Below are 26,601 nucleotides of genomic sequence, written 5' to 3' on the forward strand. Positions count from 1 at the left end.
TATAAATAATATATATTTAGAAAATTCAAAGAACGTTTCAATTAGATGAGTAATTGCTTTCAGTAATATTAATAAAATTGTTAAATGATCGATTAAAGTACTAAGTGCACTAAAAAAAATACACAAAAATAAATATTTATTCACGTTTTATTTGCATTATTTTTTTTATTGTTACATCGAGAAAGAAATTAAATACTATAGAAAGTATAGCGAATGAAAAATAATTAAATGAAAATAAATAAAATGTATTGAACGTTTTAATTTCACCAAAATTAAATAGTAAAACTCAAAACCACTTGAACTTGATTAGAAGTGACTTATATTGTGTAAGGATCGATAAAGTGACCTCGTTATTTTGTCTTCAATATGTTTTAGGACCTGTAAAGTATTTAGTCAGAGATTTATATGGATACTCATTCCTGAAATAGTTTATTGATTTGAAAATTAGAAAATGCAATTTAAAAATTGTTTATTTATCAATTAATGGAGTTTTTTGAACACTTTTATTTCATTCGAAAAGAAATTAAATTCTTTACTATTATTAGTAATTCTCTTTTTTTGGTTTATCCAGCAATCAAATTAAGAGGGATATAAATAGGTCGTTGAATGGTGAAAACATAAAATGAAAGATCATATACAAAAAAAATGATATTTTATTATAATAAATTCTAATGTGGGTTAAAAATTGTTTCCAACAATTATTTTTAGCGAACGCATCAATAATTTAAAAAGTTTAATAATATTTCTGAAACAAAATAATAAAGTGAAAAAATTTAAAAACAAAGATGTAATTAATTTATATTAATTTGAATTCGTTCACGATTCCTAATTTGAATATGCATAATATGATACAAAAGTCGGCGTAGTTGATAGTAATTTTATCTATATATTTGATTTTTACAATGAATTTACTGCGTGTTAGGAATATATTAAATTGTAATAATCTGAGTGACCTTAGAAAAAAAACGCCCATGATTAAGTCAAAAATTCCAAAGGAACTGTGTATATTGAAGGTCGACCTCGAATATTAGGGTTGAACGAATGTTCACGTGTCTCACGCAAACGGACCCCATAAAATTTTCTACTCAACGAGCAGCTTTCTTATTTAACATTAAAGAAAATCTTGATAAATATCTACAATCTTTGTTTTAATTAAGTGACTGAGCTTAAAATTTAAAAATAGAACATTAGGGTCAATGAAAATTTTCTAAATTTTCTATATATAATATGTCTCAAAGTTTAACGAAATTTTCAATCTTTTATAATAATTGTAAAAGTCAGGAAATGATACAATTTCATTTCACGATCACGAAAAGTCAAAAAGGATAAATTGAACAGAATATATCATAAGCTCAATTGGAATATTTTTCTGTCTTGTTACAATAATGTAATATATAAATTATTAAATTTAAATTTGAACCAAGACAAATTTTCTAAACAAAAGTTTTGTTTGAATTCTCTTTTGTGTATATGCAACTATTATAACACTAACTTAAGTAGTAAAAAAAATTGTCTTCTGAAATGTAATATCGATTGACAAAATAATCATAGGATATGAATAATAACTATTAATATTTTATTAAACCTATTTTAATTTGAAAAAAATTATTATTGAGTTAGAAAACTAACTAATCATTTTTGTAAATGTTTAATGTTATATGAAAAGGTAAAATTATTATTTTTGTAATCATCATTTGATGATTAATGTGTATAAATAAGGTATGTAGGCTATATTTAATACTACAATATATTAACTTGTTTAATAATCATGCTAATTTCTCTTATTTAAATTCACAAAGATGCGAAATCAAAAAATCAATTTTTATTTTTCACTTTCAAGAATTCATTTAAATTCGTAATTCACTCCTAGATAAAGATAAAATTTTATTTCATACTGAGACTTTGCAAATATAAAGTAGTTGCAAAAATAAAAAATTACAGTTTGACTTCAGATCGTAAAAAAAAATCCTTTTTTACGAGCAATCGAATTCTCGTGATAAAATCTGATTTATGTCAGCAAGAAATTAAGGTTTAAAAATTTGCAAAAATAAATTATACAATGATTCTTAAAATATTTAAAAATTCGTAGACTATAATTATCGAAAATCGTGAAATTATACTGTACTTAATAATTTTATGAAATGAGAAAAAATATAAATTAAATTAGCGTTTATAATAGTTTTTGCAGAACTAATAAATTTTTTTTACTTACATATGTTTCTTGTTCTTTTTTGCGTGTTGTGAGACTATTAAAGAAAAAAAAATGGTAAATTTTTGCAGCCACAATTTCAGCAACCGCAGTAATGACTTGTGTAAACAGGTGTATTAAATTTTGCCATAAATCCAAGATCGAAAAATAAAGTGTGTTGCGCAGGTGTAAAATCTACGAGAACTACGCAGGTATTCCATCCATCTAAAGGGAAACAATTTTCTCTCTCTACCTATGTATATTCAACGGTACCGTCGCTTTCAGTCACGTTTCTTCTTTTGACCTGTGAACCTCGTTTTTCTTCCTACAAAAAAAAAAAAAAAATTAATATATAATTATTAATTTATATACACAATAAATACAGTGCAATTAATTTAATTTTTAGAAAATATTTTTTTTTATAAATTACATTCAGATTTTATTTTGAAAAAAGAAAACCTTTATTTTCTTTAAACATGTGTTTGGAAAATTTTCAAACTTCTTAAATATTTATAATAATTATTTTTAAAAAATGATTAAGCAACTAAAATAAGTGATTGTGTTTAAAAATGTCAAGAGCAGTAAAAAAAATGTATACTGTGAACTGCAAAAAAATGATTAAAATAAGTGTATTATACTGATAGTGAAAAAATCAATTTTGTGTTAAAATTTTAAAGTGTCAAGAACAATCTAAAACAATAAAAAAAATTATAAATGAACAATCTGTAGTTGAAAATTTAAGAAAATATAAAATTGAGAAAGTTAATTTTTTTGAAGATTTGAATTATACTTACAAGAAGATGACGCAGTACAGCAGCAGTAGTGGTAGTAGCAGTAGTACAAGTAGTAATGGTCGTGATTTTAAGGATCAATCGATTCGACCTATTGAAGAAAAATTAATGGTAAGTGAATTTTGTTAAATTAATACCGCATAAAAAAGATTAATTAAATTTAACTATTGAATAATTTCAATTTTGAAAATATTTATTAATTAGTAAATAACAAATTTACTTTATTTGTATTTTAATATCATAATGGACTTGATTGTACAAACTATGTAATAATATACAATGGAGATAATAAATTCTATTCTATTCTAATTAGTAATAACCTGAATTGTTATTAATAATTAATATATTTTATAATAATATAAAAATGTTAATTTAATAATTTTAATTTAAACATATTTTATATTTTAATTTTTCCGATTAATATTTAAATATATATAAAAAAACATGCGAATTTTTAAGATTTATTGAAGATAGCTGTAAAATCTGAAAAACCTGGCTTATCTTTCCATGTATACAAACATAATACAATTTTATATAGCTATACGCACGGCTTCCATTAATTAAACGACCCGCATTCTATTATTCATACATTTTGTATATAAAAATAACATTTGTCAGATTTTACATTTACAAATCTATATTGATAAAATTAGAATGTTTATTATAAAAAAAAAGGTCAAAAATAATGCAAATAGATATTTAGAGATAAATGTGAAATAAAAAAATAAAAATGAAAATTCAGTAGGGCCAAATCAATATATTAGGTCATTGTTCTAAGGAAAAAAAGTTTGCACAGTATTATGAAAAGAAGACAAGGTGTAATAAAAATATGTAAAAGTCGAGGACGTTGAGAAAAATCGATTGATGACACTGATAGAATGTTAAAGTAATAAAAGCTTACTGATGCACAATAGTTGAAATAAAGTGTGAGTTATTAACACTTATTTCGAAATCGGTCTTCTTTTATTTTTCCATGAAAATAAAATTTTTATTTTTAAAAAATATTTTCATTAAATTCTAATTGAAATTTTTTTTCTCAAATAAATTCAGATATAAAGAATATTATAAAAAAAAAAAATTTTTAAATAGGTGGCAGTTCGTATTAGGCCTCTTGGTCGAGGTGAATCGGGAAGATCTCTTCATGCAATTAATGAAAAGGTATATTAAACAATTTATCATTAAAAAAAAAATTTTAATTTCAATTAAAAAGAAAAATATTTTAATAATTATATTTAATTTTAAGTTTTATAACCTTTTTTAAGTTTTGTTTTGTATTTTGAAAATAAAAAACAAAAAAATTGAAACGTTCGGTCTGACCAAACGCCGCTTGTACTACTGAAGAAACTTAATCGTTCTGTTAGCGAAATAAGATTTTAATGATTAAATTGAAGTTCAATTTCAAACAAAATAATTAACTAATTTTTGAAATTAAGTAATTAATTAAAGAGTAAATTTTTAATAATCAACAAATAGTATGAAATAAACTTTTTCTTAGAAAATAAATTTTAATTAAATATATGTGAAACCAATTTTTTAGATGGTGATGATAGAAGATGTCGACACTGAGAAACAAAAACGAACTTTTCCTCGACAATATTTATTTGATGTAGTTTTTGGAGAAGATTCCACTCAGGTATTGTATTTAAATTTTTTTTTTTATTAATTTCACACGTTAGGAAATTTACAAAAAAAGAAATGTTCCAATTGTTTTTGTAAGCAGAGATGAAAATTAATTTAAAAAATTTTTTGTGGATAAAATAAATAATTATTTAAATTGTCATTGTAGGAAAATTTTGTCTCGGTATAGTTTCTAGTTATTATTATTATTATTGTAAAAGTAGATCAATTGTTTGTTTATTTTTTCGAGTGAAGTTTATATTTCAATATTACATAAATAAACGGCAACCAAGGTGAAACTATAGGGAATCTTGATCGATTTTTTTTTTACACGTGAGCCCTTTCTTTAAATATGTTTGATTATCGTCTTTTACATATAATGTATTTTACTTTTTATGAAATGGATAAAAAAAAATGCTATATTATTTTGCTAGTAAATAAAACTAAATGCTATAAAATATACTAATTTAGTAAATAATTATCATGGAGGTAATATGGATATTAAATATTTTAATATTTCAATGGAGAAATATTTTTTACTCTATAATTTCAAAAATTTCAAATTAGTTATCGATTTACTAAAAATTCCGAAAAGGAAAAAACTGTAGTATAGATATATCCATACAATTTTTAAATAAATTGAAAATTCACAAAATTCAAAGGAAGCAGTTTATGAAGGAACGACAAAATCACTGGTTCAAAATGTCTTGCATGGATATAATGCAACAGTTTTTGCCTATGGAGCAACGGGAGCTGGAAAAACTCACACAATGGTTGGTAGTCCATCGAATCGTGGAATTATGGTCCGAGCTCTTAATGATATATTTCTTGCAACTCGTCGGCTTCCTGAAAATGTTGAACATTCGGTTAGTATCACAATATATTAAAAAATTAATTAGTTTTTATAAAATATAAATGTTGTTTCTATTGAATTTTTCAAGGTAACTATGTCCTATATGGAAATTTATAATGAGAATATTCGAGACCTGTTGAATCCTTCCTCGGGTTACTTAGAATTGCGTGATGAGTCTCGAGGTCGTTACAGTCAAGTAGCAGGTCTCACGGAAGTATCAACAACTTCTACAGACGAGGTGAATAGCCATATTATTAATAAAAAAAAAAAAAAAATTCGAATGGTGTCAATAAAAAAAATGTTTCAGGTAATGCAACTTTTACACAAAGGAAATAAAGCACGAACAGTGGAACCAACAGCGGCTAATGAAACTTCCTCCAGGAGTCATGCACTTCTTAGTGTTATTGTGAAACAATCTGTAAAACCAGTTGAAAGTTCTAATCGTCATCGAGCAAGGATAACTCAGGGAAGACTTTTTATGATTGATTTAGCTGGATCAGAACGAGCGAAACAAACAAAAGTAAGTGTTTATTATTTTTTTTTTCGAAAACATTTTTTTTTTCTATATTATATTATTATTTTCAGAATCAGGGTAAAAGACTACAAGAAGGAGCTCATATTAATAGATCATTATTGGCCTTGGGAAATTGTATAAATGCATTATCGGGTGGAGCCAGGTATGTCAATTATCGGGACTCAAAATTAACACGATTGTTAAAGGATGCTCTAAGTGGAAATTGTCGAACAGTAATGATTGCACATGTTTCACCAGCAAGCATTCATCGTGACGAAAGTCGAAATACTCTTATTTATGCAGACCGGGCTAATCGAATTTCCAATAAAGTTGAAAGAAATGTTCTTGATGTTTCTTATCATGTTTCACAATATCGAGACATCATTAGCGATCTAAAGAATGAAATTTCAAGGCTAAGAACTAAAATGACTGATGATAGGCCAAGATTTGATGAATTAAAAACAAATAATCAAAGGGGAACGGATTTTAAAACACTTCGTGAAAAAATTGTATCGGTTTTTAAGGAACAAATGAGACTGAGGTTTCTAATTTTTAATTCTTAAAAAGCTTATTGAAAATTTATCAATTCAAGACCCTGACTTGGAACAATATTCAAGGTTTCAATAAATAAACAAAGTTTAAGTATAGTTTACGTCTAGTTCATTGATAGACTAATTTTCTAGCTTTAATTGAAACCTATTTTTAAAGTTGGACTTGAATTTTTAAAGCTGTTTAGAGGCTAAGAAAGTCTATAAGATTCAATAAGTAATCCACAAGTGTCAGAGTAAAAAAAAATAATACATTTTTCTTTCTTTCTTTCAACAGACGAAAATTAATGGAAATGGATAGTCATTTATTGAGTTTAAATATTGCTGCTGAACAACAACATCAGGTCATATCTCATTGGGAATCGAGGAACAATAAACTGTACAAAGCTAACCGGGAATCAACATCCTCTCGCCCTGGAACTGTCTCACAAATAGAAGAGGTCGATGACGCAGGCAAGTAGATACTCGACTGACTGTGTAAGAGCGTGACAGAAATCGCGTGTCTTAACGTCTTTAGACTAGATTTACATAGTATTATAGTCGACAATATTACATTCATTCAAAATCGTCTAAACAAACTTTAATTGACAATTGTAGTTTCATTGTCAAAAACTTCATTCATTGCTCCTATTTTTTCTTCTTAAATTATATTTTTTTTCCTTTTATGGGCAGCTATTTTTCATCGACTAGTTAAAATAGGGTTACTAAGATTTTCTATAATTATGGAAATGTAGTATATGTATGTATGCTTGAAAGCTATTAACCCACATCTGAGCCTCGTGTAGGTCTCTAAAACTTGATTAATCGATCTCATATTGAAGAAAATTTAATTTCAAAATTTATTATTAGAATTAATTCTTAACTATTATTAACTGTAAATAAAATTTTTTATCGTTGAAAAAATTGTAATCATTATATCTATTTGACGGTCAAATATAATTTTATTTCTGTAATAAAACTCTTCTATTTTCATGGACTATTATTGATTTATATAAAATTGAATTTAACATATAAAAATATTATTTTGTTGACAAAATAAGATCTAAAAAGAACCAAAAATTTTTATTTAAAATTAGATGAAAATTTAAGAATTGATTGAACACAAATTAAACAATTAAAATATTTTAGATTTCATAGAAGATGGTAAGGAGGACGATATGGCTGTGGAACAAGCTTGGGCAGAATTATCAGAAATTGGTAGGGAAAGAGAAAGATATTCAGAAATGCGAATGGCTACTGAAAGAGAGCTTGAATCTTGCAGAAAACGTGGAGCAACTTTAGAGGATGTGAGAACAATTTTTTTTTTCATAAACAAAAATTTATTATTTTTTATTAATAAATCCATTTTTTTTACAGGAACTACCGTCTCAGATTAATTCCGATGAAGAACGAGAATTATTAGCTTTAATGTTACGAGTTCATGAGCTTGAGGCTGATAAAATGATGCTCCAAAGTGAAAGATTAGTTAAGCAACATGAGCTCAGAAGACGTGAGCTAATGTTACTTAGATACGACAGACAAAGGCAAATTTCAGATGAAATTATTACTCGTCAAAGAAGAATAATGGAAGGTATGGTTTCAAAAAAAAATCAATAAATTATTTTTTTTACCCATAATTAATACAAAAATTAATAAAATATAAAATTTTAGATGGTCGATTGTCCCTTCCTCCTGATTTGCAAAATTTATACGCCATGTATCAACAGGAAATACATTCTGCAACTTATACAGATAATATGTCAGATTTATCAGCTGCTATAGAATATGTTGGAAAATTACCTCCAATCTCAAGTAGATTTAGTTTCGACAATTTTAATTCCGATTTAAGAGCAACCAGCAGGTAAAGTATTTTTTTTCCCCTAATAATTATGCCTAAATCTATCTTTAGAAGAATTAAAAAAAAATCATTAATGATTATGCGCGGAAACATGATTTTAATTCGAGCATTTTAAATTCACTTATAAAAAGAAAACTTTTTATTCTCACGTCATTATAATCGATAATGTGACTCTTTAGATGTGAAAGTATATTGTTTGAATGTATGCACAATCGATTACTATAATAATAACAACAAAAACAACAACAGTAAAGCTTCATTAATTTAAATTCTTTTTTTTTCATTATTTAATTTTTTTTTTAATTATTTTTTCAAACATCTAGTTATTATTGAAAGTATCCAAATTCGTATATATCTTTTTATGAAATTAGTTCCGCAGAATCGGATTGGGAACAATCGCCACTTCCACCAATTCAAGAACCACCGGAAATAGAGAAAGTAATGGGACCAATTGTCCATCCAATTTTGAGTCCTTCAGAATTATTTCCACCAATACCTCCTTCGAATAAAAGAAACCAGTAAGTAAGTTGTTTTGAAAATTTCTTCAAGTATTTTGTGTAAAGAAAACATGATTAATCAATTATTATTACAACTTAAATTGTGAGGTTGAATGAATATAATTTAAAATATTAGATGACATAATTATAAAAATGTTTAATATCTTTGACCTAGAGACAAAAGACTTCGACGCATAGTTAGCGATGAAAACCTAGTCTCTCCGAAATATGTCAAGGGCACAAGAATCAACGCATTAAGAAGATATGAGGGCCGTAAAATGCCAACCTAAATCTTGGAAAAATTACAAAAAATGACTGAATTGATAATGAGGTTCTAAAACCATCAACTAGTTGAAAAAAAAAATTCATTGAATTCCATGCACAGTGTGATGATCCAAAAATATGCTTTTGTACAAGTTGTAAGATTTTCTTTAAGTTAAGGCTTCTAAAAAATATTTATCAATTTTAAGTACTTTTACATTTTAAGAATGAGATCAAACACATATGAATTGTAAATAGTCTTCTTAATTAACATTTTCTTATATAAATAAATAAACAATTTATGTTACAATTAAACAAATTCTGTTAAAAGTTTTTTCTTTTACTTTCTTTTGGAAATTATACTCTACTTTTGTATATTTTATCATTAAAACAAAATTCATATTTAATTATTTAAATTACTTACATGCTTTCTTCTTTCTTGAGAACCTGATGAGTTTAATATCATTTTTTCCATAATTTTTTTTCTCTTCTTCCAATAGAAAAATGTTTGTCCAAAAAATTCTGGAAAGTATTCAACATACGAAAACTTCTTCTGATTTATCTTCTATTTTTAAAACTTTTTCTTGATATTTCCAATGTTATTCCTGAAAAAAATATATTTAAAGCTTTATTATTTTGAATAATTCAAAATATTTATTTTAAAAAATTATAATATTAAAATATATATGTAATAAAAATAAGCAGAAAATTAAAAATTAGTATTTAAAACGAAAAAAGATTAATATTATGCCTCGCATATAAAAAATATGTTTTTTTAAATCTATTTTTTAAGAAAAATAAATAAACTTATAATTCTTCTGTCATAACGCTTAAAAAAAATTTGTAAGTATTTTAATAAAGAGGTATTAAAAATTGTAAAATATCAATATGTACTGAGAATAATGATTTATTGATTAGATAATTATCGTTGTTTGTTTAAATTGACAAATAATGAGAAAATTGAATCGTTTAATGATAATAATTAAATACAAAAGTAACACAGTCTTTGAAACTCGAATTATCTTAAATATTCAGTGTCTTATAAAAGCATTTCACTCTCGAAGATTAAACATTTCTTTGTAATCCGTTGACCTAACGCAATCTTTAATTATTTTAAAAATACTTTTAATTGTAAAAATTCTTTTTGTTTTTTTTTTGTTTTAATTTTTTTTATAAATGAGATAAAAAAAACTCTTCTTTGATAATGACAAATTTTTATTATTACAGTTTCCTGTCTCTTAAAAGTTCTGTCATTAATCAATAAAGGATTTTGTCACATTTTTAAAAAAGAATAGTTGAACTACCAGGAGGGAAAACTTTAACTTGACGATCCAATAATTTGAAAAGATAAGATAGCTTCTCAGGCCAATTATATTTTGTTCTAATAGAATCCATTTTCCATCGAACATTCATTTTTCCAGAAACATCTTTAGCGAGACCTGTACTTAAAGGTTCAACGACAATAATCAATTGAGCAATATGTTTCAAGCCAACTGCAATAAGATCTGGTTGACAAGAATCAGGATCTGCTTTATAAGTATGTGTTAAAATACACATTGATAATGAATGTTCAAACTCAACAAAAGTTCTTATGTATCTAACAAAAAACCACACATCTCTGAGATTCATTTGAAGGTCAAAAAGATGACTCAAATCATCAATAATAACCATAACGGAATCTTGATTTTTCAATAATTCGTAAATTTGTTTTTTTAAAGGAACAATCAATTTATGTACAAGACTTGGTCCATGTTCCATAATATTCAGATTACTGATATCATCCTCAGTATTTTTTTCATTAAATTCCACATTTGCAGCATCCACAGAATCATGTCCAAGATCATGAATATTGTTCGCTATCAGTTTCATGGGTTCTAGAATTGAAACTTGACCTCTTTCTCGTAAAACATTTAAATTGTAACCCAATTTCATACCTATATTATGATAATGACCAAAAGTATTATGAAACAAAACAAGACATATTCCTTGGCCTTTTTCTAAAGAAGATGAAATAAATGAGTTTACAAGAAAGTTAGCATCGCTTCCATGTTGTTCTTCAATTAGCGTTAATTTTCCTCTCAAATCAACTCTATCAATTCCAAGAGCACTGCAAACAGCGTCCGTCATCGTGGAAATCTGAGATTACACAATTTATATAAAAAAAATTTAATAAAAAAGATACTTGGTATATTTTAACAGACTCCGCTTATTTATAAAGCATAAGGTTTATTTAAAAAAAAAAGAAAATTCTATACAGATGCAAAGAAAATTCTTATTCTGAAAAATCAGCAAAATAAAAACAAAAAATTCTAACCTCAAATTTTTTTTACACAAAAAATTCAATCTATTCATGATAAAAGAATAATACTTTTTTTTATGTAAAAATACATTTTTTTCAAATTCTGTACAAAAAGTATTGCATTTAAAAGGAAATATCAGAAAAATATGTCTAAGAAATTGAAAAAATATAAATTTTTATACACACCGCTAAACAGCTTTTTTCCGATGATTTATTATAAATTATACTTTCCAATGAAAATTCCTCCTTTCAAAAAATTTTAACAACAATACTGTTAATAATGTCAAGTATAAAAGTCGTTTAAGACATCAAAATCACTGCATTTAAAGAGTTTTTCAGAACATTGCGTGTTTAAGTGCACGTGCACTTTCAAGACGTCACAGTCAAGTGGCTCCATCTTTTATAAATGTGCTTTTGACGTTTTGTCAGAGGCTTGTTTTGTTATTGTTTACCTTGTTTATTATTTATAAATTGTATTTATTTGAATTATATATTTTTCCCCACTACTTTACAGTTAATTATAGTAATATATGTACAATAAATTTCGGAATAAATTTTACAAATGTATGGATATACGTACAAGAAATGAAACATAACCTATATAACAAATATTAGTGATTTTCGATTTACATACAATCAAACGGGAATCAAATAGTATATTTACTTTAAGGAGAAAAATAATTTACTTAACATTATTTCAAAGATAAAGAAAATGATTTTAAACTTCTGTTTAAACGGATGAAGCATTTGTACTTGAATTTTTAAAGAGTAAAAGACCACGTGTAAGTCAGCTGACGCTCAAGGGTGCGCTATCATGGATGCTCCGAAATCCCGATAAAAAGTCTTCTTCGTTGGCCATATCAACCATCCGTTAGTGTTTGAGATGGTGTCAAATCACGGAGTCATATCAGCGTTACCGTGAAATGTGAGTTAATTTAATCAATTTGAATTAAGTTTTTAAAATTGATTATTAATTTCATCTCTTTTACATTTTTACTAACATAGAGATCTCTTATTTACACTAAAATATTGTCTATTTTTTACCTTCAAGCATGAAAATTAATTAAAAATTAAATTATTCTGAAAATAAGTGCGTGCTTCACAAATTTAAAATTACTATTAATTATTTATTTTTTTTACCAATCAATAAAATTAACTTTGATATTATTTTCATTTTTTTTTACTATTTTTTATAGTTACACATTTATAGCAAAAAATTTTTAAAAATATGATTATTTTATTAATTTTTATTACTTCATATAAGTGAAAAAAATAGAATTAATTTACAATATAATTGAGTAACATATGCTAAGAGAAAACATATTTTTTTAGTTATTGTACTCGTAAATTTTTGGCATGATTTCATTTGCAGAACTGAAACATTTTTAGAAAATTTCGTAATTTGTGACATAACTTTTCATTTATCATCTCATCATAAAATATTTTTATATATCAATAATTTCTCATCACGCTCAATCAATAAATATTTTTTTTTCCGATACTATTTTCAGTTTTTTAATTTTATATTCTCTAATATTATTCTTATACAATTATAATTATTTTAATATATTATTCGTGTTCCAGTGTAAAAATAACAGCAATGGAATCCTCAAACAGATAATTCTAAATCAACAATTCATATCAGGACTTCAATATAATCTACAAAGGTATTTATTTTTTGTATTTATAAATCGCAATAAACTTGTAATAAAATGGATTATAAAAGTGTGTATGTAAAGTACAAAAGGGAATATTATATGTATATATATTCTTTTAAAAATTTGTTGTAAATTAAACTAATTGCTTTTTTACATTCCTGTTTTTAGTTTTCAAAATTTTTTAAACAAGAAATTGAAGATGTCTGATAAAACTAAAAAGCTATCTCGATGGTATTTTGGAGGTTTAGCATCGGCTGGTGCTGCATGTGTCACTCATCCTCTTGACTTGCTGAAGGTTTGTACAATTATTTTCAAAATTAAAATTAATATTCTACTTATGTAAGTAGGACGTTTAGACAAAGGATAAAAACAAATTAATCCATTAAAGACACATTAAGCTTTAGATCAACTGGCAGTGGTGATTATTTTCTCTATTTTTAGAAAAACTTTTCTATTTTGAATCTCATTTACTTATTTGCTATTCTAATAAGTGCCCTCTAATTTTCACAAATCAATAGGTATAAAAATAGAACGTCTACATTAAAGTTCAATAAATCAGAATTATATAAAACGCTTCTTCTTATAATTACTATATGGTTCGTAATATGTAAATATGAATGTTTTAATTACAATTTAATTTCAAAATACGACAATTTATTACAAATTTTAAATTTATTTTTTCTGTAAAGTTTAATACATTTTTCATTTCTAATTTTTTTTTTTCTTTGAAAAGTTTAAAAAATGTATTGAAAATTTATATTTAAATTTCGAAGAAATGTATAATAAAGATTTTCAAGAATAATAAATTCATTGAACCTTGCACAGTTAAGTTATTCAGAATAAATAAACATTTGCGTAAAGTCTCAAGGATTTTACGCGCGATACAAAAGTTAATCGGGGACAAAATAATTTTACATTCAGTTTATTTTTTATTCCCGTTAACAGGAATAAAAATTTTGCACTCTAATAATATAGTGACTAATATAATTATATCAAAACATGTACATAAACTGTTTATTTTATCTGTTTCTCTTCTTTCAACTTGAGCGTATTATGTAACACTTTATTGGCTTCACTTTATTCTTAATTCTTATCTTTTTTAAAGCCACAAAACTTTCTTTGTGTAATTTGTATTAAAATCAGTTGATGAAAATAAGTAAATTTTTTAAATATTCATAATTTTATTGTTACAAAAATTTATAATAGATTATTTATTTCTGTTATATTGTATGAAATTTATATATTTTAGGTTCTTCTACAAACACAACAAGAAGGGAAATTGTCAATGTCAAAGCTCGCTGTGCGAGTAGTAAAGAAACAAGGTGTTTTTGCATTATATAATGGACTTTCAGCTTCCCTTCTTCGACAATTAACATATTCAACTACTCGATTTGCATTTTACGAGGTAGAAGAAGTTAATAAAAATGATTGTAAATTTTTGTAATTTTTGTTTGTAAATAAATGTAATTATTTAATTTTTTAGATTGGAAAACAAAATTTTGAATCTCCAGGACATGATATGCCATTTTATCAAAAGTTGTTATTGGCTGGATTATCCGGTGCTGCAGGCGGTGTCGTTGGAACGCCCGGAGATTTAATTAATGTGCGAATGCAAAACGATGTGAAAATTGCACCTGAATTAAGAAGAAAGTAAGTGCAAAATAGATATTTGCCAATTAATTGAATATCAGTATTTTTAATTTTAAAATTAAATTATTTATCTGTAAAATTAATTAATTGAAATATCATTTTCTAGCTATAAACATGCTTTAGACGGTTTAATTCGCGTTTGGAGAGAAGAAGGATTTCTAAGACTTTTTAATGGTTGTTCAACTGCAACTGGAAGAGCTGTTCTTATGACAATTGGACAATTAAGTTTTTATGATCAAATTAAAATAATTCTCTTACAAACTAAGATGTTTGAAGATAATCCTACAACGCATTTTCTCTCTAGTTTATTCGCAGTAAGATATTTTTTTATATTTAAAACGTCTTTATTGAATGTTTTTTGAATTTTTTTTTTTTACTAGGGTGCTATTGCAACAACTTTAACGCAACCTTTAGATGTACTTAAAACACGAGCAATGAACGCTAAACCTGGAGAATTTAAGGTCAGTTAGAATTCATAAACAAAAATGTAAATTGAAATATTGAGAAAGTTATTGTATTTTTAATTTTTATAGAGTATGGGACAATTAATTGTATACACTGCCAAATTAGGTCCATTAGGTTTCTTCAAGGTGAGTTATTTTTGAAATAAATATTTATTTATTTTTTTTAATTCATTATGATAATTTAAAATTCCTTTCAGGGTTATGTACCTGCGTTTGTGCGTCTTGCACCACAAACAATATTAACATTTGTTTTCTTGGAGCAACTTAGGACAAATTTCGGTTTTTTGCCACAAAGCATAAAATCTACTTAAAAAAATCTAAAAAAATTGTTTCCTAAATTTACCGTCTTTTTTTTTAATTAATGACACAAAAAAATTTTTCATGGAAAAAAAATTATTATCCAGAAAATATGTATCAAAGTTTGATGTGACATTATCAAAGCATTTATTCTCCTAAATTTGGAGTAATATTCTAGATGAAATGAACGTTATAATTGTTAAATAATTAAATGGACGACTGCTATGTATGACAATATTGTTAAGGATAATCAGGAGGAATTCCACTCATATACATTCCATTAACGTATCTCTTTCTGAAGTACGTAGATATAAATATATTTACAGGCGGATATTTTTATTTCATTTATAGGTGAAAAAACAAAAATATTTTACGTTTATACAGCGACTGAATCTATATTTTTTTAATTGTATCTGTGTTCAAATAGTATTTATTACACGCACAAGTTTAATTCTATTATAGTTTACACCAGAAAAAAGAAGTCCGTCATATTTTTTGCTATTTTAATGTCTAAGGAAATGTTTAAAAAGATTAAGCTGTGCTTATATCTAATAGATGTTAATGTTTAAAAGAAACCTGCAGTACAAAAAAAAAATGTTAAAAGAAAGCTTATAACGAAATTGTTCATTGATACAAAATCAAGTAATTGCAATGATATTTTTATGTAATTATTAGTCCATTGCATTTATATTCAAATATATTATCACAATTTTGTTTGCATGAAATGATTTAATAGAAACTATTTACAAAAATATAAAAACTCAAGTAGGTATCAAATTCTTTATTTTTGCTGTCATAGAAAATATTTTTAACAGAAAGATTATTTGTAAAAAAGTACAATAAATGCTTTTATGTCAGTCTTGACGAAACTTAGTTTAAAAATAAAGAAATGTATTTTATTCAAAATGGATAAAAATATACTTGTTTCTTTTCATTGTTTGTGTTTAAAAAGTTTACATTTCTTTTTTGTATTAAAATCATTTTTTTTTTTCTTAAAATATTTAGTAATTATTTGAAAGGTAACCAAATTGACTTTGGTTGAGTATATTTTGTGTATAACATTTCATTAAATCGAGGATCATTTTCATCAGTTACAAGATCAATCCAATATTTGAAAAAATCGAGCATATAAACATCAAATTCTTCAAAAGCTGGTGAACATCCATGAGCAACAGCAGAATTATTGTAAACTTCATGGAATCCATCAAAAAGATTTTCAAAGCTTAAAAAATTAATGACTCCAGGTGGAATTCCACTTGTAATCATCATGTCACAAAATTCATTGATTGGAGCCAAAACTCCACCGTACATTACTATAGTTGAATTGCCAGCGATACAAGCGTTTATTATACGAAGAAACAGATCATTCGTATCCTTTCTACCAATTGCAATAACTCCTTTAGGATCTCTTATTGTCAAAACTTCAACACTACCATCTCTAATAATTGTTGATGAACTTCCATACAGAATTGGATTATCAAGTTGGGATCTTATTAATTTAGCAAGAGGTCTATTTCTGTAAAAATAAATTTTTAACGTTTATATTTAATTTAAAGTAATTATATAACTATTTGAAAAAAAATAAAAACAAACCCGTCTGCATAAATTCTGTCTGCAAATTTTTGTAAAATTGTTTTTCTCTTACTAAAAGGTGTTAAATGCCATTTTTCAAAAGCACGCTTCGCAGATTGTACACAACTATCTACGTCTTCTCTGAAATATTAGCAACAAATGAAAAATATTGAAAAAATGCGTCCATATTGTTTGATTACTTGATTATACATACTGTGACGCAGAAGCCCAAGAATTGCCTTTACAATCAGTCCAATATTTTCCATTTTTTGGTTCCTTCCATAAACCATCGTAAAAAAGATCAAATTTCTTTCCAGATCCTGTGAAAAATCCCGATTTTAATTCAAATCTACTAACGTTTGGACATTTAAGTTTAGTATCAGTTCGAAGCGCTACTCCTGGACCAAGTTCACCAAAAGAATTAATCCAAACAAGTGGAATCTAAAAAATAAAAATGATAAATAAAAACGAGTTTTAAAAATCTAATCTTTAAACTTAATATCTACCATCATATTCATAACATAAGATTTTGCAGACAAAACATTTTCACTCCAAATTGAAATTGCGTCCCAATGATTATCTTTGAATTTCGAAGAAATCTCTTCCTTAAATCGAAATATTGTCATAATTAATTCCAAATTTATTGAATGTTCAGTTTTCTTTTCTTTGTAGAGTTGGGCAAATTTTTTCTCAATTGCTTCTTGAATATAAACTGCAGTTATTTTCCAAGTACAAGGAGCTTCAGATATTGAAGTTAAAAAAGCAACAACTGTATCCAAATCGGAATCTGATAAAACAATAACAGCTGTATCTGAAAAATTAATTTTATATTAGCTAAATAGAAAATATTTTACTGATTATTTTTAGCTTATACTTACTCATTATTAGTGGAACTTTTTCAGTAATGTAATCTTGAACAATTGTTGGATAATATCTAAAATTATTATAATTTTAATACAAATATTTATATACTGTTATAATATATTATACTATTAATATATATATTTACCGTTTATCATGAAGAAGAGTATCACAAAAAGTCGGATTGTCAAACAATGCAAAACATAATGTTTTCCAAACACAAAACATGCCATTTGATGGCCACAATCCATATTCTTTTCCCGAAAAATGAATAAAAATTGTTAATTTAATTATACTTTTGTATATTTTTATTATAAAACTAAATTTTTTAAACTTACCAACATTTACATATCTCCAGAGTATATTTTCGCGAATAGCTCGTATAAAGAAAAAACAATAATCTCTCAAATTTGTTATTCTCGTTAGTGGATCTTCGGAAAAACATTTACTTGGTGGATTAAGAGATCTAAAATCTTTTTTATTATGTTCTATACACTCCACAATGTATTTAAGTCTGAAAAATCCAAACAACAATTTCAATAAATAGATATAGAATTATTAAAATTTTTTTGAATCTTACTCTTTGATAAAATCTTCTATTTGATTTCCTCGTGAGTCCCGATCTTTCATAGGGGGAATGATCTATGAAAATTTGAATTAAAAAATTAAAATATCATTAAATATTTAAAATTAGTTATAATATAAATGTAAATTACGTTTTCAAGTTTAACGGGAACTGTAGATTCTTTATTCATTTCGAGCTGTGACAATGATTTTAATAAATTATCTTTTATTTTACTTTCCATAATGTTTGTTCGTCACTTAAATCACTTTAAATTCTACTCCTATGATAATTCCGTGGATAATTCTAGGAGAGATAACATAACAGATAACTTTAAGTCTGTTCACAGGGAACGTAATACTCTGAAAGCTCTATTTGGGGAATCAGAGTTACCTATCCATCCCTGATTATAATGTGCAGAGGTTGCGCCTCTGTGGTAAAAATTTTGTATTAAAATATCGTCTGCTTGCTCTGTAGATACTATAACCTACCTGTTGGCAGTTAACTTAACTTAACCCTTTCTACGAAACAGGTAATGGTAGTGGGAGATTATTGCACCTGTCACCTGTCTGAGAATTGTACCTCTGTGGAAAGTAATTCAGTGTTTGCGCGGGCAACGAAATGATGTGTTCGTAGTGAAGAATATTCTCTTAAAAGAAACAGGATGAGAAAACAGTCCTGCGCATTCCAAGAAACAGTATGATTATCGTTGTCAACCAGAGTCGTTATAATTTTAACCACGAGGCACACAAAAGGGATAATAAAGATCCAAATAGAAATTTTACAGTATGAGAATAATTTTACAATTTTTTTCTTGTACAACTTCACATGAAGACCACATGGTCACATCTGATGCATCAACATTGAAGTCAATACACCTGCGATGATATAAAAGTGCATTTTTTTTCGCTATTTGAAAAGAAAAATTTATCAATTAAGGCACGTCAATGTCGATATGTTCGTCATGTACAAAAATTCAAAATTTCGTAGTCTATTTTTCAAAATTTTCGTCATCACTTTGATCGTTCTCACTTTCTACGCCTACTACTGGAAGACAATCGATCAAGTAGTGAACCAAAATGCAATTCTTCACAGTAATCGTGAGTATTTTCTTATTAATTTTTGTGCTATTCAAATGTTTAATAGTATAATAACAATAAAAATAATTAAAATTGTTTTACATTGACACTTTAATTTAATCATTTTGAATATTTTGGCTACATAACCTTTAAATTTCACTAAACAAAAATTTGCCAAGATTATAATATATTACTTTATCTATTATAAATATTTTACTGAAATCAGAGAAATGTTTTTTTCCATAGTTATTGATTTAGTTAATTTCATAGAAGAAATATTTTTGTATAGTTTCATTTTAAGTTTTGATAACGAATAGGGCACTTAAAATTTATTTAGATAAATAAAAAATTCTCTACAATATCTAGGCAGGATGTAAAATGATAAAAAAAATTAAATCAAAAAAATAGTTCAAATATAGAAATGTAATAACTTTTTCCAAGTAATAATTAAAGGACCTTGATTTTTCCAGTAATAATATCTATAATTGCGGTATAAGAAGTGTACTTTAGAATTTTTTTTTATAGTAAATTAAGTGCATGTTCTGTCTGGAAATATGAGAAAATTGTGAAATAATATAGAATATAAGGATTAATTTACTAAATAAGTTCAAAAACAACTCTAGATTTCTTTCTCAAAAGAAACGTGTAATAAAAACAAAAAAAAAATATCTACTTTAAAGTAATTTCAGTAAATTCTCGTTTAATTAAATGATTATAAAATAATTTCATAGTTTATGATGAGTTGATTATAAAAAACATAAAAAAGTATTTGTCACTCTTATCCTTAATAATCATATTAACCTACTAAATTCAGATTTATGACGATAAAATTCTAAATCGTTTATGATCGATGATTATAAAAAAAACTAACGTTTTGGTAACAATTTCTTCCCCAAATAATTTTTCTTTTAAAAATTATTTATCATCGACATTTTAAGTTTCCAATCATTCAGTTTTAATGGTGTTTTTTTACTTAAAGAATAATAGACTTAGTTCCGTTTATGAAATAGGCAAAAAAACGCTCATCGTTTTTTTTTTCAAGAATTCCATTGATCATATTAAATCATCTTCTTGATTGATATTTTTTTTATTAGCTAATGTCTTGAAAATTCTAAAGCAATAAAAATTTTATTTAATATTCACTATCTTATTCTTATTATTACTATTCAATAAAAAAAAAAAAAAAAAAAAAAATTCAATTTAAAAATACTTTTATTTGAAAAAAAATAGTTTTACCGAGAAATATATTTTTTAAAACTAAATAAATTTTTTTCTCATTATAATTTTTCTTTGGACGAGAATATGCCTTGTATGTAAAATGTTTTGGCATATTCTTTTCAGGTCCATATTCGTCTTTGGATGCATCATCCCACGAAAACAACCGGAACGATTCACACATTTCGGCAACATTTAAAAATTCTGTTTTAGAACCATTGACCCTAAATTCTAATGTATCGCACAATTCAGCAAATTTTTCAACCGCTATCACAATTGTCTCAACGTCCTCCAATTCACAAATTTCGTCTTCCTCGAATATATCAAAAATTCCTCAAACAAATAATAATGACAAAACGAAAAAAATACAAGATTTAATCAAAACAACAACGTCGAATAATAATAATTCATCAACTTTAAATTCTAATTTAATGCGTGCCATGTATAAATCAGGCCATTCAATATCAGTTCCTGAACAGTGTCCTAATTTTGGTAAAGATATGAATTTAGCAATAATCGTAATGTCAGCGCCGAAAAATAATAAATCCCGAACGGCAATAAGACAAACATGGGGATTTTATGGTCAAAGAAAAGACGTTAGCATACTTTTCATTATCGGTAAAACTTTCAATAATGAAATCGAAGAAAGTCTTCATCGAGAGCAAACATTGTACAGTGATATTATTCGCGGTCATTTTGTCGATTCTTATTCAAATTTAACATTCAAGACAGTATCAATTTTAGAATGGATCAATAATTATTGTCGTATGGTGAATTTTATTTTAAAGACTGATGACGATATGTTTATAAATGTGCCGCGTTTACTTTTATTTTTAAATAAACATCAAAAGGACAAAAATATAATATTTGGACGTTTAGCACGAAATTGGAAACCAGTTCGAAATAAGAAAAATAAATATTATGTTTCAATGGCACAATATAAGTCCCCGGTATTTCCTGATTTCACAACTGGTCCCGCTTATCTTTTTTCAAATGACACTGTACCGAATCTCTACGAGGGAGCGTTAAATCAAACATTTCTTCCGCTTGAGGATGTTTTTTTGACGGGAATTGTTGCTCAATCAGTTGGAATCAAACGTGTACAAGCACCGGGATTTCTAAATACTCGAATCTCTTATGCCCCTTGTAATGTGCAAAAAGGCATTAGCATTCATAAAGTTCAATATAGTGAACAATTTGATCTTTGGAAAAAATTGTTGGATGGCAAAAGTAATTGTAAATTATAACCACTCAGAAGGGTTCGTTCAGTGGACCCACATTTGAATCTTATTAGTTTTTTATCTCTTGACATGAAACACATTCTCAGTTGATATAACATTATCATTGTATAACTATGATGCATGATTATAATATCATTGAACGAAAATTTAAGTTTTACTTGAATTAAAAAAAAACGTAAAATCAATTTAATTTTCAATTAATATATTTTTTATCGTAACAAATGATTATTGTGAATTTAAAGATCTGATTGTATGTTAGGAAACCTTTAGATTGATTTAAATTTGACATTCATTCTTTTTATGTATTGTTCACGCAGTTCATACCTAAATGTTTATATTACGACGTCAGCACTGATAATGTTAATGTATTTCTATTATTCTTTTAACGCACAGACAATTATAGTTAATTATTTAATTAATTTTATCTATAGAAAAAAAAGAAAATAGAACATATTTTTTTCCCAAGAAAGAGAGAAAACTTTAATTGATTTTAAAAATGTGATTGGGGACAGTCTGACAATTGTTTGTTAAGAAAATAATTTAGACATAAAAAAAATTATTATTAGACTGTTACGTTACACCGTGATTACGGTTGAGTGCCTCGATAGAAAGAAACCATATTGTAATTATTAGGAAAAAAAAGTGCCATGCACTGAATTTAGTCATGGTTTTTAACTCTTTAATATTAATTTTATATTCATTTAAAAACTGATTCTCTGACTTTTATAATCAAAGTTGTAATGATATTTAATATTAATGAGTTAATAACGAAGTAGATGTTAAATGCAATATTTCTTTTGATTTGGCGCTTTAATGTACTTATTTTAATTATTGACTTTAATGTAATGTTAAAATTGAATCATAATGTTGATTTTTAATTTTTCTAGTTAGATATTTATCTGCTTTTTTATTATATTCTTTTTTGTTTTTGCTTTCCTCTATTTTAATTTTGACAAAGAAATATTCTTTCAAATAGAATCAATGAAAACTATATATAATAATAAATTAATTAACTTGAAGTTTTGAACGTTCAAAAAATAAACAATTTTATTAAATTTTACTATACAAAAAAAATAATATTGATTCATATGAACGTTCTGAACTTCAATAACACGAATAAGAGAATAAGAAAATGATTGGAGAAGATAAAAATGCGAATCAGGTGGCATAATTATAGATAAACAAAAATAATGATCGATATTTTAATATTTATGTTAAAATATTATTTTACTTATGAAAAAATGAAATTAGATATTCCTTTTTTGATAATATTTCATATTTCCCTAAATCCTCAGACTTTAGAAGTATTAAAAGTCATTGATTTTATAAAATGTGATTTATGGGACCAAAATTTTTTTTTTTTCAGTCTGACGATTTTACGAAATATTATATTTACTTTTGCGTATGAATTGTATTTCAATTTTTATTTATTTTTTTTTTGCAAATTAAATTACTTTTTAAACTAATACATATCAAATAAATTTTTTAAAAAAATATTAAATAAAACATTTCTATTATAAATTTAAAAACGAAATAATCACAAAAACTGCCTATTGGTTCAATTAAATTTTCTTCTCCAATAAAATATAAAAAGAAATCTCAAATTTTTCTTATAAATATATAATAAATGTAATCAAACAATTATTATCTAGTCAGTGCCTAGATAATTGTTACTCAAATTATCTTGTAAAACTTTGTATATCGCTCAATTGTACCTCCTATATGAAAAAGAAATAGTTACTTGAGTCGAATAATTAATATTGGAATTAAGTTTTAAGGTTTAACGAAAAAAAGAGAATATCATTACTTTAAAGAGTTGTGGTGCCATAAAATACGTAATCATATATATAAACGTGCGATATTTTTTTTAGTTTAAAAAAATTGTGTGTCCTTCATATTTTACGATGTTGAAGTCCACAATATTTATGTTCATTGATTAGTAGACAAATTGTTTTTTAAAATAAAAAATTATAAAAATGTTGATCTAAAAAAATTTTTTTAATACTTTTTAACCAATAAACATTGAAAGCAATATCTTTGAAACGAAAATTCATGATATATTTTAAAACATATATTTTAAACATTGAAAGCAATATCTTTGAAACGAAAATTCGTGATATATTTTAAAACATATATTTTAATCATTGAAAGCAATATCTTTGAAACGAAAATTCGTGATATATTTTATAATAAAAAATATTTCTTTAAAAATCGTTGATCATAAACATTGTGAACTTAAGCATTGATATATTTTAATGCTTCAAAATAATTATAAGGCTATATATTATATATATGCTTATTGTTGACTTTTCCAAACATAATAATAAGTTTTAAGAAATTGAATAAGTTTTTATGAAATTTACAATATTTTGCTCAAAGTTTAGTTTTATATTTACTTTTAAATGTATTATATTTTAATCGAAGGATCACGCTCTATTCGTTTAGAAATATGAATACATTTATCAAAATTTTGTAATTTCGTTTATTTCAGATTTTCGTTATTAAAAAATTTTGTTTAAAAAATTAATTTAAATCCTTTTAATTACAATTTAATGAAACTTAAATATTGTATATAATTTCTTGTTATGGCAAATAATATTAGATTTATTTTTTTAATTAGACTTTTTATCGAAATAAATTCACTACTTGATGTTTTCTTTTAATAATCAAATTATAATAGAAAATTATAATTTTCGTTTTGTTGTTGCGTGATCCTTTGAAACTTAATTATCGTTTAATATAAATAATTATACAATTTTTTAGAAATTAATTAAATTATTTAATAATGAACTCAATATGTACTTTATCAAAAGGCTCTCGAGTCTAGATTATAATTAATTGAGCGAATTTAATGAAAAAAAAAAAAAAAAACTATAATTGAATGCGAATGCCTTAGGTAAAATCGAAAACATAAAAATATCTCATTTTACATGAGATTTGTGTAAATATTGTAATATGTAAGCGTGAGTGATTGTTACATTGTAAATGAAATATTATAAAAATTGCAAATTCATATATTACGAATTTAGCTTTAATTTACAGTATTTTATTGCATAATACGTATAATTTTACTTAAAACAGTTGATATTACTTACAATAAATTATGCTAATGATTGCTCATGACAATGTCTTATAATTTATTTTTATATTCGTCGATTTTTAATTTTCAATTTAAGCTCAGACGACTGAAAATCACTAATTGTTTTTTAACACTTCAAAGAGAATATTGTAGAAAAAAAAGTGTTTTTGCTTGGAGTTATATGTTGTGGACTTGAATCTGCACACAATATTTGTTTGTAAATTTTAAATTGCACAATATACACATACATATATTATATACATTACAAAACTGATGAAATTGATTTGTTCCTTTCAATTTAAATTTGCAATTTAAATATTTATACATTCTTTATAATATATAGACAGTAAAATTTAATAGATATAAAATTCAATTTTTTTTTAAAAAGAAAATAAAAAAATTGAATTTAAAAATTTTTTTTTCGAAATTAACTGAATTCTATTTATGTTTTCTCAATAATTAAATTATTGGGTAATCGTATACATAGTATAGTTTAATGTTTTACGAAAGAATAAGTAATTAAATAAAAATATTTTAAATGAACTGAAAAAAAATTCAACGCCTCCAAATGTTCTATTCGCAATCTTTTAATGAATATAATTCACTTTGTGAATTAGGTAGATTAATAGGCTTCTTCCACAAATTACCGAGACGAATTATGAAATTCTCATGAAACATTTCTGTAATTACAAACGTAGAACGTATCCAAACATTTAATCGTCCCAATGATGATTTCCCTTCACGTTTTAAACTTTTATAATACTTCGTAATATTCGTATCGTCTTCACAAGAAAACATTTCAATTATTTTAGATGATTTTTTTTTTAAGTAGAAAATAAAAATTATTCTGAATTTAATTTTTATCTTTTGGTTTATTTTTCATTGATTTTTTAAAATCAATTTTATCGATGATACAATTTTATATAATTTAAAATAATTTTTCTGAGAGTAAAAAGATTGAAATGGTGTTTATTTCAATAATTGATAGATTAGTTATTAAATTGAATCAAGTTGCAATAAATAAATATGAGTTAATTTATATAGAGTGTAATAATTAAGAATAATCGAAAGATAAATAATTAAAATGTTGTTCATTGAAGGGAACACTTCATTAAGTGTAACCAAACGACTCATAAACAATATAATTAACATATTATGAGAATTCTGTGACATAAAGTTATCTCATACCGTTAGAAAAACGGTTTTTAATCGAAATCTGTATAAAAAGAAATCAAAAAAAAAAACTCTTATAAATCCTTTCCATTGAAATCATTAAGATTCCATTAAAATTTCTCAAATATTCAAAGACAAATTTCAAACACGCGAGCTCGAAGAAAGCAATTAAATATATAAAATAAAATTTTACGAAATAAAAATATAAAATGATAATAAAAAAAAATGACGGGCATGAACTTATGGAATGTGGACAAGGGTTCAATGATTGGAGAACATTAATTTAATATTAATATAAATCGGTTAATTGAATAATTATAATTTTTAATGTTTCAAAATACTCGT

At 25.1% G+C, this 26,601-nt stretch overlaps 5 protein-coding genes and 1 long non-coding RNA gene across 9 annotated transcripts; 3 read left to right on the plus strand and 3 right to left on the minus strand.

Moving 5' to 3' along the window:
- Positions 1–129: 129 nt before the first annotated feature.
- LOC127279404 (uncharacterized) lies at positions 130–9,777 on the minus strand. 2 transcript variants are annotated; one of them, XR_007842634.1, is made up of 5 exons: positions 9,531–9,777; positions 5,364–5,442; positions 2,983–3,070; positions 2,213–2,513; positions 130–745 (listed from the first exon to the last, which is right to left on the minus strand). It is a non-coding gene; the product is annotated as an uncharacterized LOC127279404 (long non-coding RNA). The 2 variants fall into 2 exon arrangements; XR_007842633.1 differs by having other exon boundaries at positions 130–378; positions 9,531–9,775.
- On the plus strand, positions 2,976–9,443 carry LOC127279312 (kinesin-like protein KIF19). Of its 3 annotated transcripts, none has more exons than XM_051301612.1 (13): positions 2,976–3,090; positions 4,069–4,137; positions 4,517–4,612; positions 5,259–5,462; positions 5,538–5,687; positions 5,757–5,969; positions 6,035–6,504; positions 6,789–6,964; positions 7,640–7,797; positions 7,868–8,081; positions 8,162–8,351; positions 8,720–8,870; positions 9,021–9,443. In XM_051301612.1, the coding sequence occupies exons 1-12, from the start codon at positions 2,989–2,991 to the stop codon at positions 8,868–8,870; spliced, it is 2,193 nt and encodes a 730-aa protein (XP_051157569.1). In that variant the 5' UTR covers positions 2,976–2,988; the 3' UTR covers positions 9,021–9,443. The 3 variants fall into 3 exon arrangements, with proteins under 3 accessions (XP_051157569.1, XP_051157561.1, XP_051157577.1); XM_051301604.1 differs by having other exon boundaries at positions 8,720–8,866; positions 9,021–9,441; XM_051301620.1 differs by lacking the exon at positions 9,021–9,443 and having other exon boundaries at positions 8,728–8,866.
- Positions 9,778–9,997: 220 nt separating the features above from the next.
- LOC127279373 (elongator complex protein 6-like) lies at positions 9,998–11,784 on the minus strand. Its single transcript, XM_051301692.1, has 2 exons — positions 11,592–11,784; positions 9,998–11,242 (listed from the first exon to the last, which is right to left on the minus strand). The coding sequence occupies exon 2, from the start codon at positions 11,231–11,233 to the stop codon at positions 10,388–10,390; it is 846 nt and encodes a 281-aa protein (XP_051157649.1). The 5' UTR covers positions 11,234–11,242; positions 11,592–11,784; the 3' UTR covers positions 9,998–10,387.
- A 117-nt stretch (positions 11,785–11,901) lies between these two features.
- LOC127279365 (mitochondrial dicarboxylate carrier) lies at positions 11,902–16,408 on the plus strand. Its single transcript, XM_051301679.1, has 9 exons — positions 11,902–12,330; positions 12,990–13,072; positions 13,232–13,358; positions 14,313–14,468; positions 14,547–14,713; positions 14,820–15,027; positions 15,094–15,174; positions 15,247–15,303; positions 15,375–16,408. The coding sequence occupies exons 3-9, from the start codon at positions 13,263–13,265 to the stop codon at positions 15,486–15,488; spliced, it is 879 nt and encodes a 292-aa protein (XP_051157636.1). The 5' UTR covers positions 11,902–12,330; positions 12,990–13,072; positions 13,232–13,262; the 3' UTR covers positions 15,489–16,408.
- Positions 16,241–18,815, minus strand: LOC127279334 (uncharacterized). The gene is made up of 9 exons (XM_051301631.1): positions 18,624–18,815; positions 18,488–18,549; positions 18,246–18,421; positions 18,056–18,161; positions 17,925–17,980; positions 17,553–17,857; positions 17,261–17,487; positions 17,068–17,187; positions 16,241–16,990 (listed from the first exon to the last, which is right to left on the minus strand). Exons 1-9 carry the CDS (start codon positions 18,711–18,713, stop codon positions 16,483–16,485), a joined length of 1,650 nt encoding a protein of 549 aa, XP_051157588.1. The 5' UTR covers positions 18,714–18,815; the 3' UTR covers positions 16,241–16,482.
- Positions 18,816–18,962: 147 nt separating this feature from the next.
- LOC127279357 (beta-1,3-galactosyltransferase 1-like) lies at positions 18,963–25,353 on the plus strand. The gene is made up of 2 exons (XM_051301667.1): positions 18,963–19,569; positions 20,890–25,353. The coding sequence occupies exons 1-2, from the start codon at positions 19,425–19,427 to the stop codon at positions 22,008–22,010; spliced, it is 1,266 nt and encodes a 421-aa protein (XP_051157624.1). The 5' UTR covers positions 18,963–19,424; the 3' UTR covers positions 22,011–25,353.
- Positions 25,354–26,601: the final 1,248 nt, after the last annotated feature.

This window comes from Leptopilina boulardi, unplaced genomic scaffold (assembly GCF_019393585.1).
Source record: "Leptopilina boulardi isolate dan_hultmark-lab unplaced genomic scaffold, ZJU_Lbou_2.1 LbouV2_112, whole genome shotgun sequence".
NCBI lineage: Eukaryota > Metazoa > Arthropoda > Insecta > Hymenoptera > Figitidae > Leptopilina > Leptopilina boulardi.

Bases quoted from the DNA above. Each gene is read 5' to 3' on its own strand.
- LOC127279312 (XM_051301604.1), top strand. From the start codon at position 2,989: ATGACGCAGTACAGCAGCAGTAGTGGTAGTAGCAGTAGTACAAGTAGT. The intron at 5,688-5,756 runs GTGAATAGCCAT...AAAATGTTTCAG, and splicing joins CAACAACTTCTACAGACGAG to GTAATGCAACTTTTACACAA. The intron at 6,505-6,788 runs GTTTCTAATTTT...TTCTTTCAACAG, and splicing joins AAGGAACAAATGAGACTGAG to ACGAAAATTAATGGAAATGG.
- LOC127279373 (XM_051301692.1), bottom strand. From the start codon at position 11,233: ATGACGGACGCTGTTTGCAGTGCTCTTGGAATTGATAGAGTTGATTTG.
- LOC127279365 (XM_051301679.1), top strand. From the start codon at position 13,263: ATGTCTGATAAAACTAAAAAGCTATCTCGATGGTATTTTGGAGGTTTA. The intron at 13,359-14,312 runs GTTTGTACAATT...TATATATTTTAG, and splicing joins ATCCTCTTGACTTGCTGAAG to GTTCTTCTACAAACACAACA. The intron at 14,469-14,546 runs GTAGAAGAAGTT...TTAATTTTTTAG, and splicing joins CTCGATTTGCATTTTACGAG to ATTGGAAAACAAAATTTTGA.
- LOC127279334 (XM_051301631.1), bottom strand. From the start codon at position 18,713: ATGGAAAGTAAAATAAAAGATAATTTATTAAAATCATTGTCACAGCTC. The intron at 18,162-18,245 runs GTAAGTTTAAAA...TTTCGGGAAAAG, and splicing joins CTGGAGATATGTAAATGTTG to AATATGGATTGTGGCCATCA. The intron at 16,991-17,067 runs GTTTGTTTTTAT...TTATTTTTACAG, and splicing joins GACAGAATTTATGCAGACGG to AAATAGACCTCTTGCTAAAT.
- LOC127279357 (XM_051301667.1), top strand. From the start codon at position 19,425: ATGTTCGTCATGTACAAAAATTCAAAATTTCGTAGTCTATTTTTCAAA. The intron at 19,570-20,889 runs GTGAGTATTTTC...TATTCTTTTCAG, and splicing joins TGCAATTCTTCACAGTAATC to GTCCATATTCGTCTTTGGAT.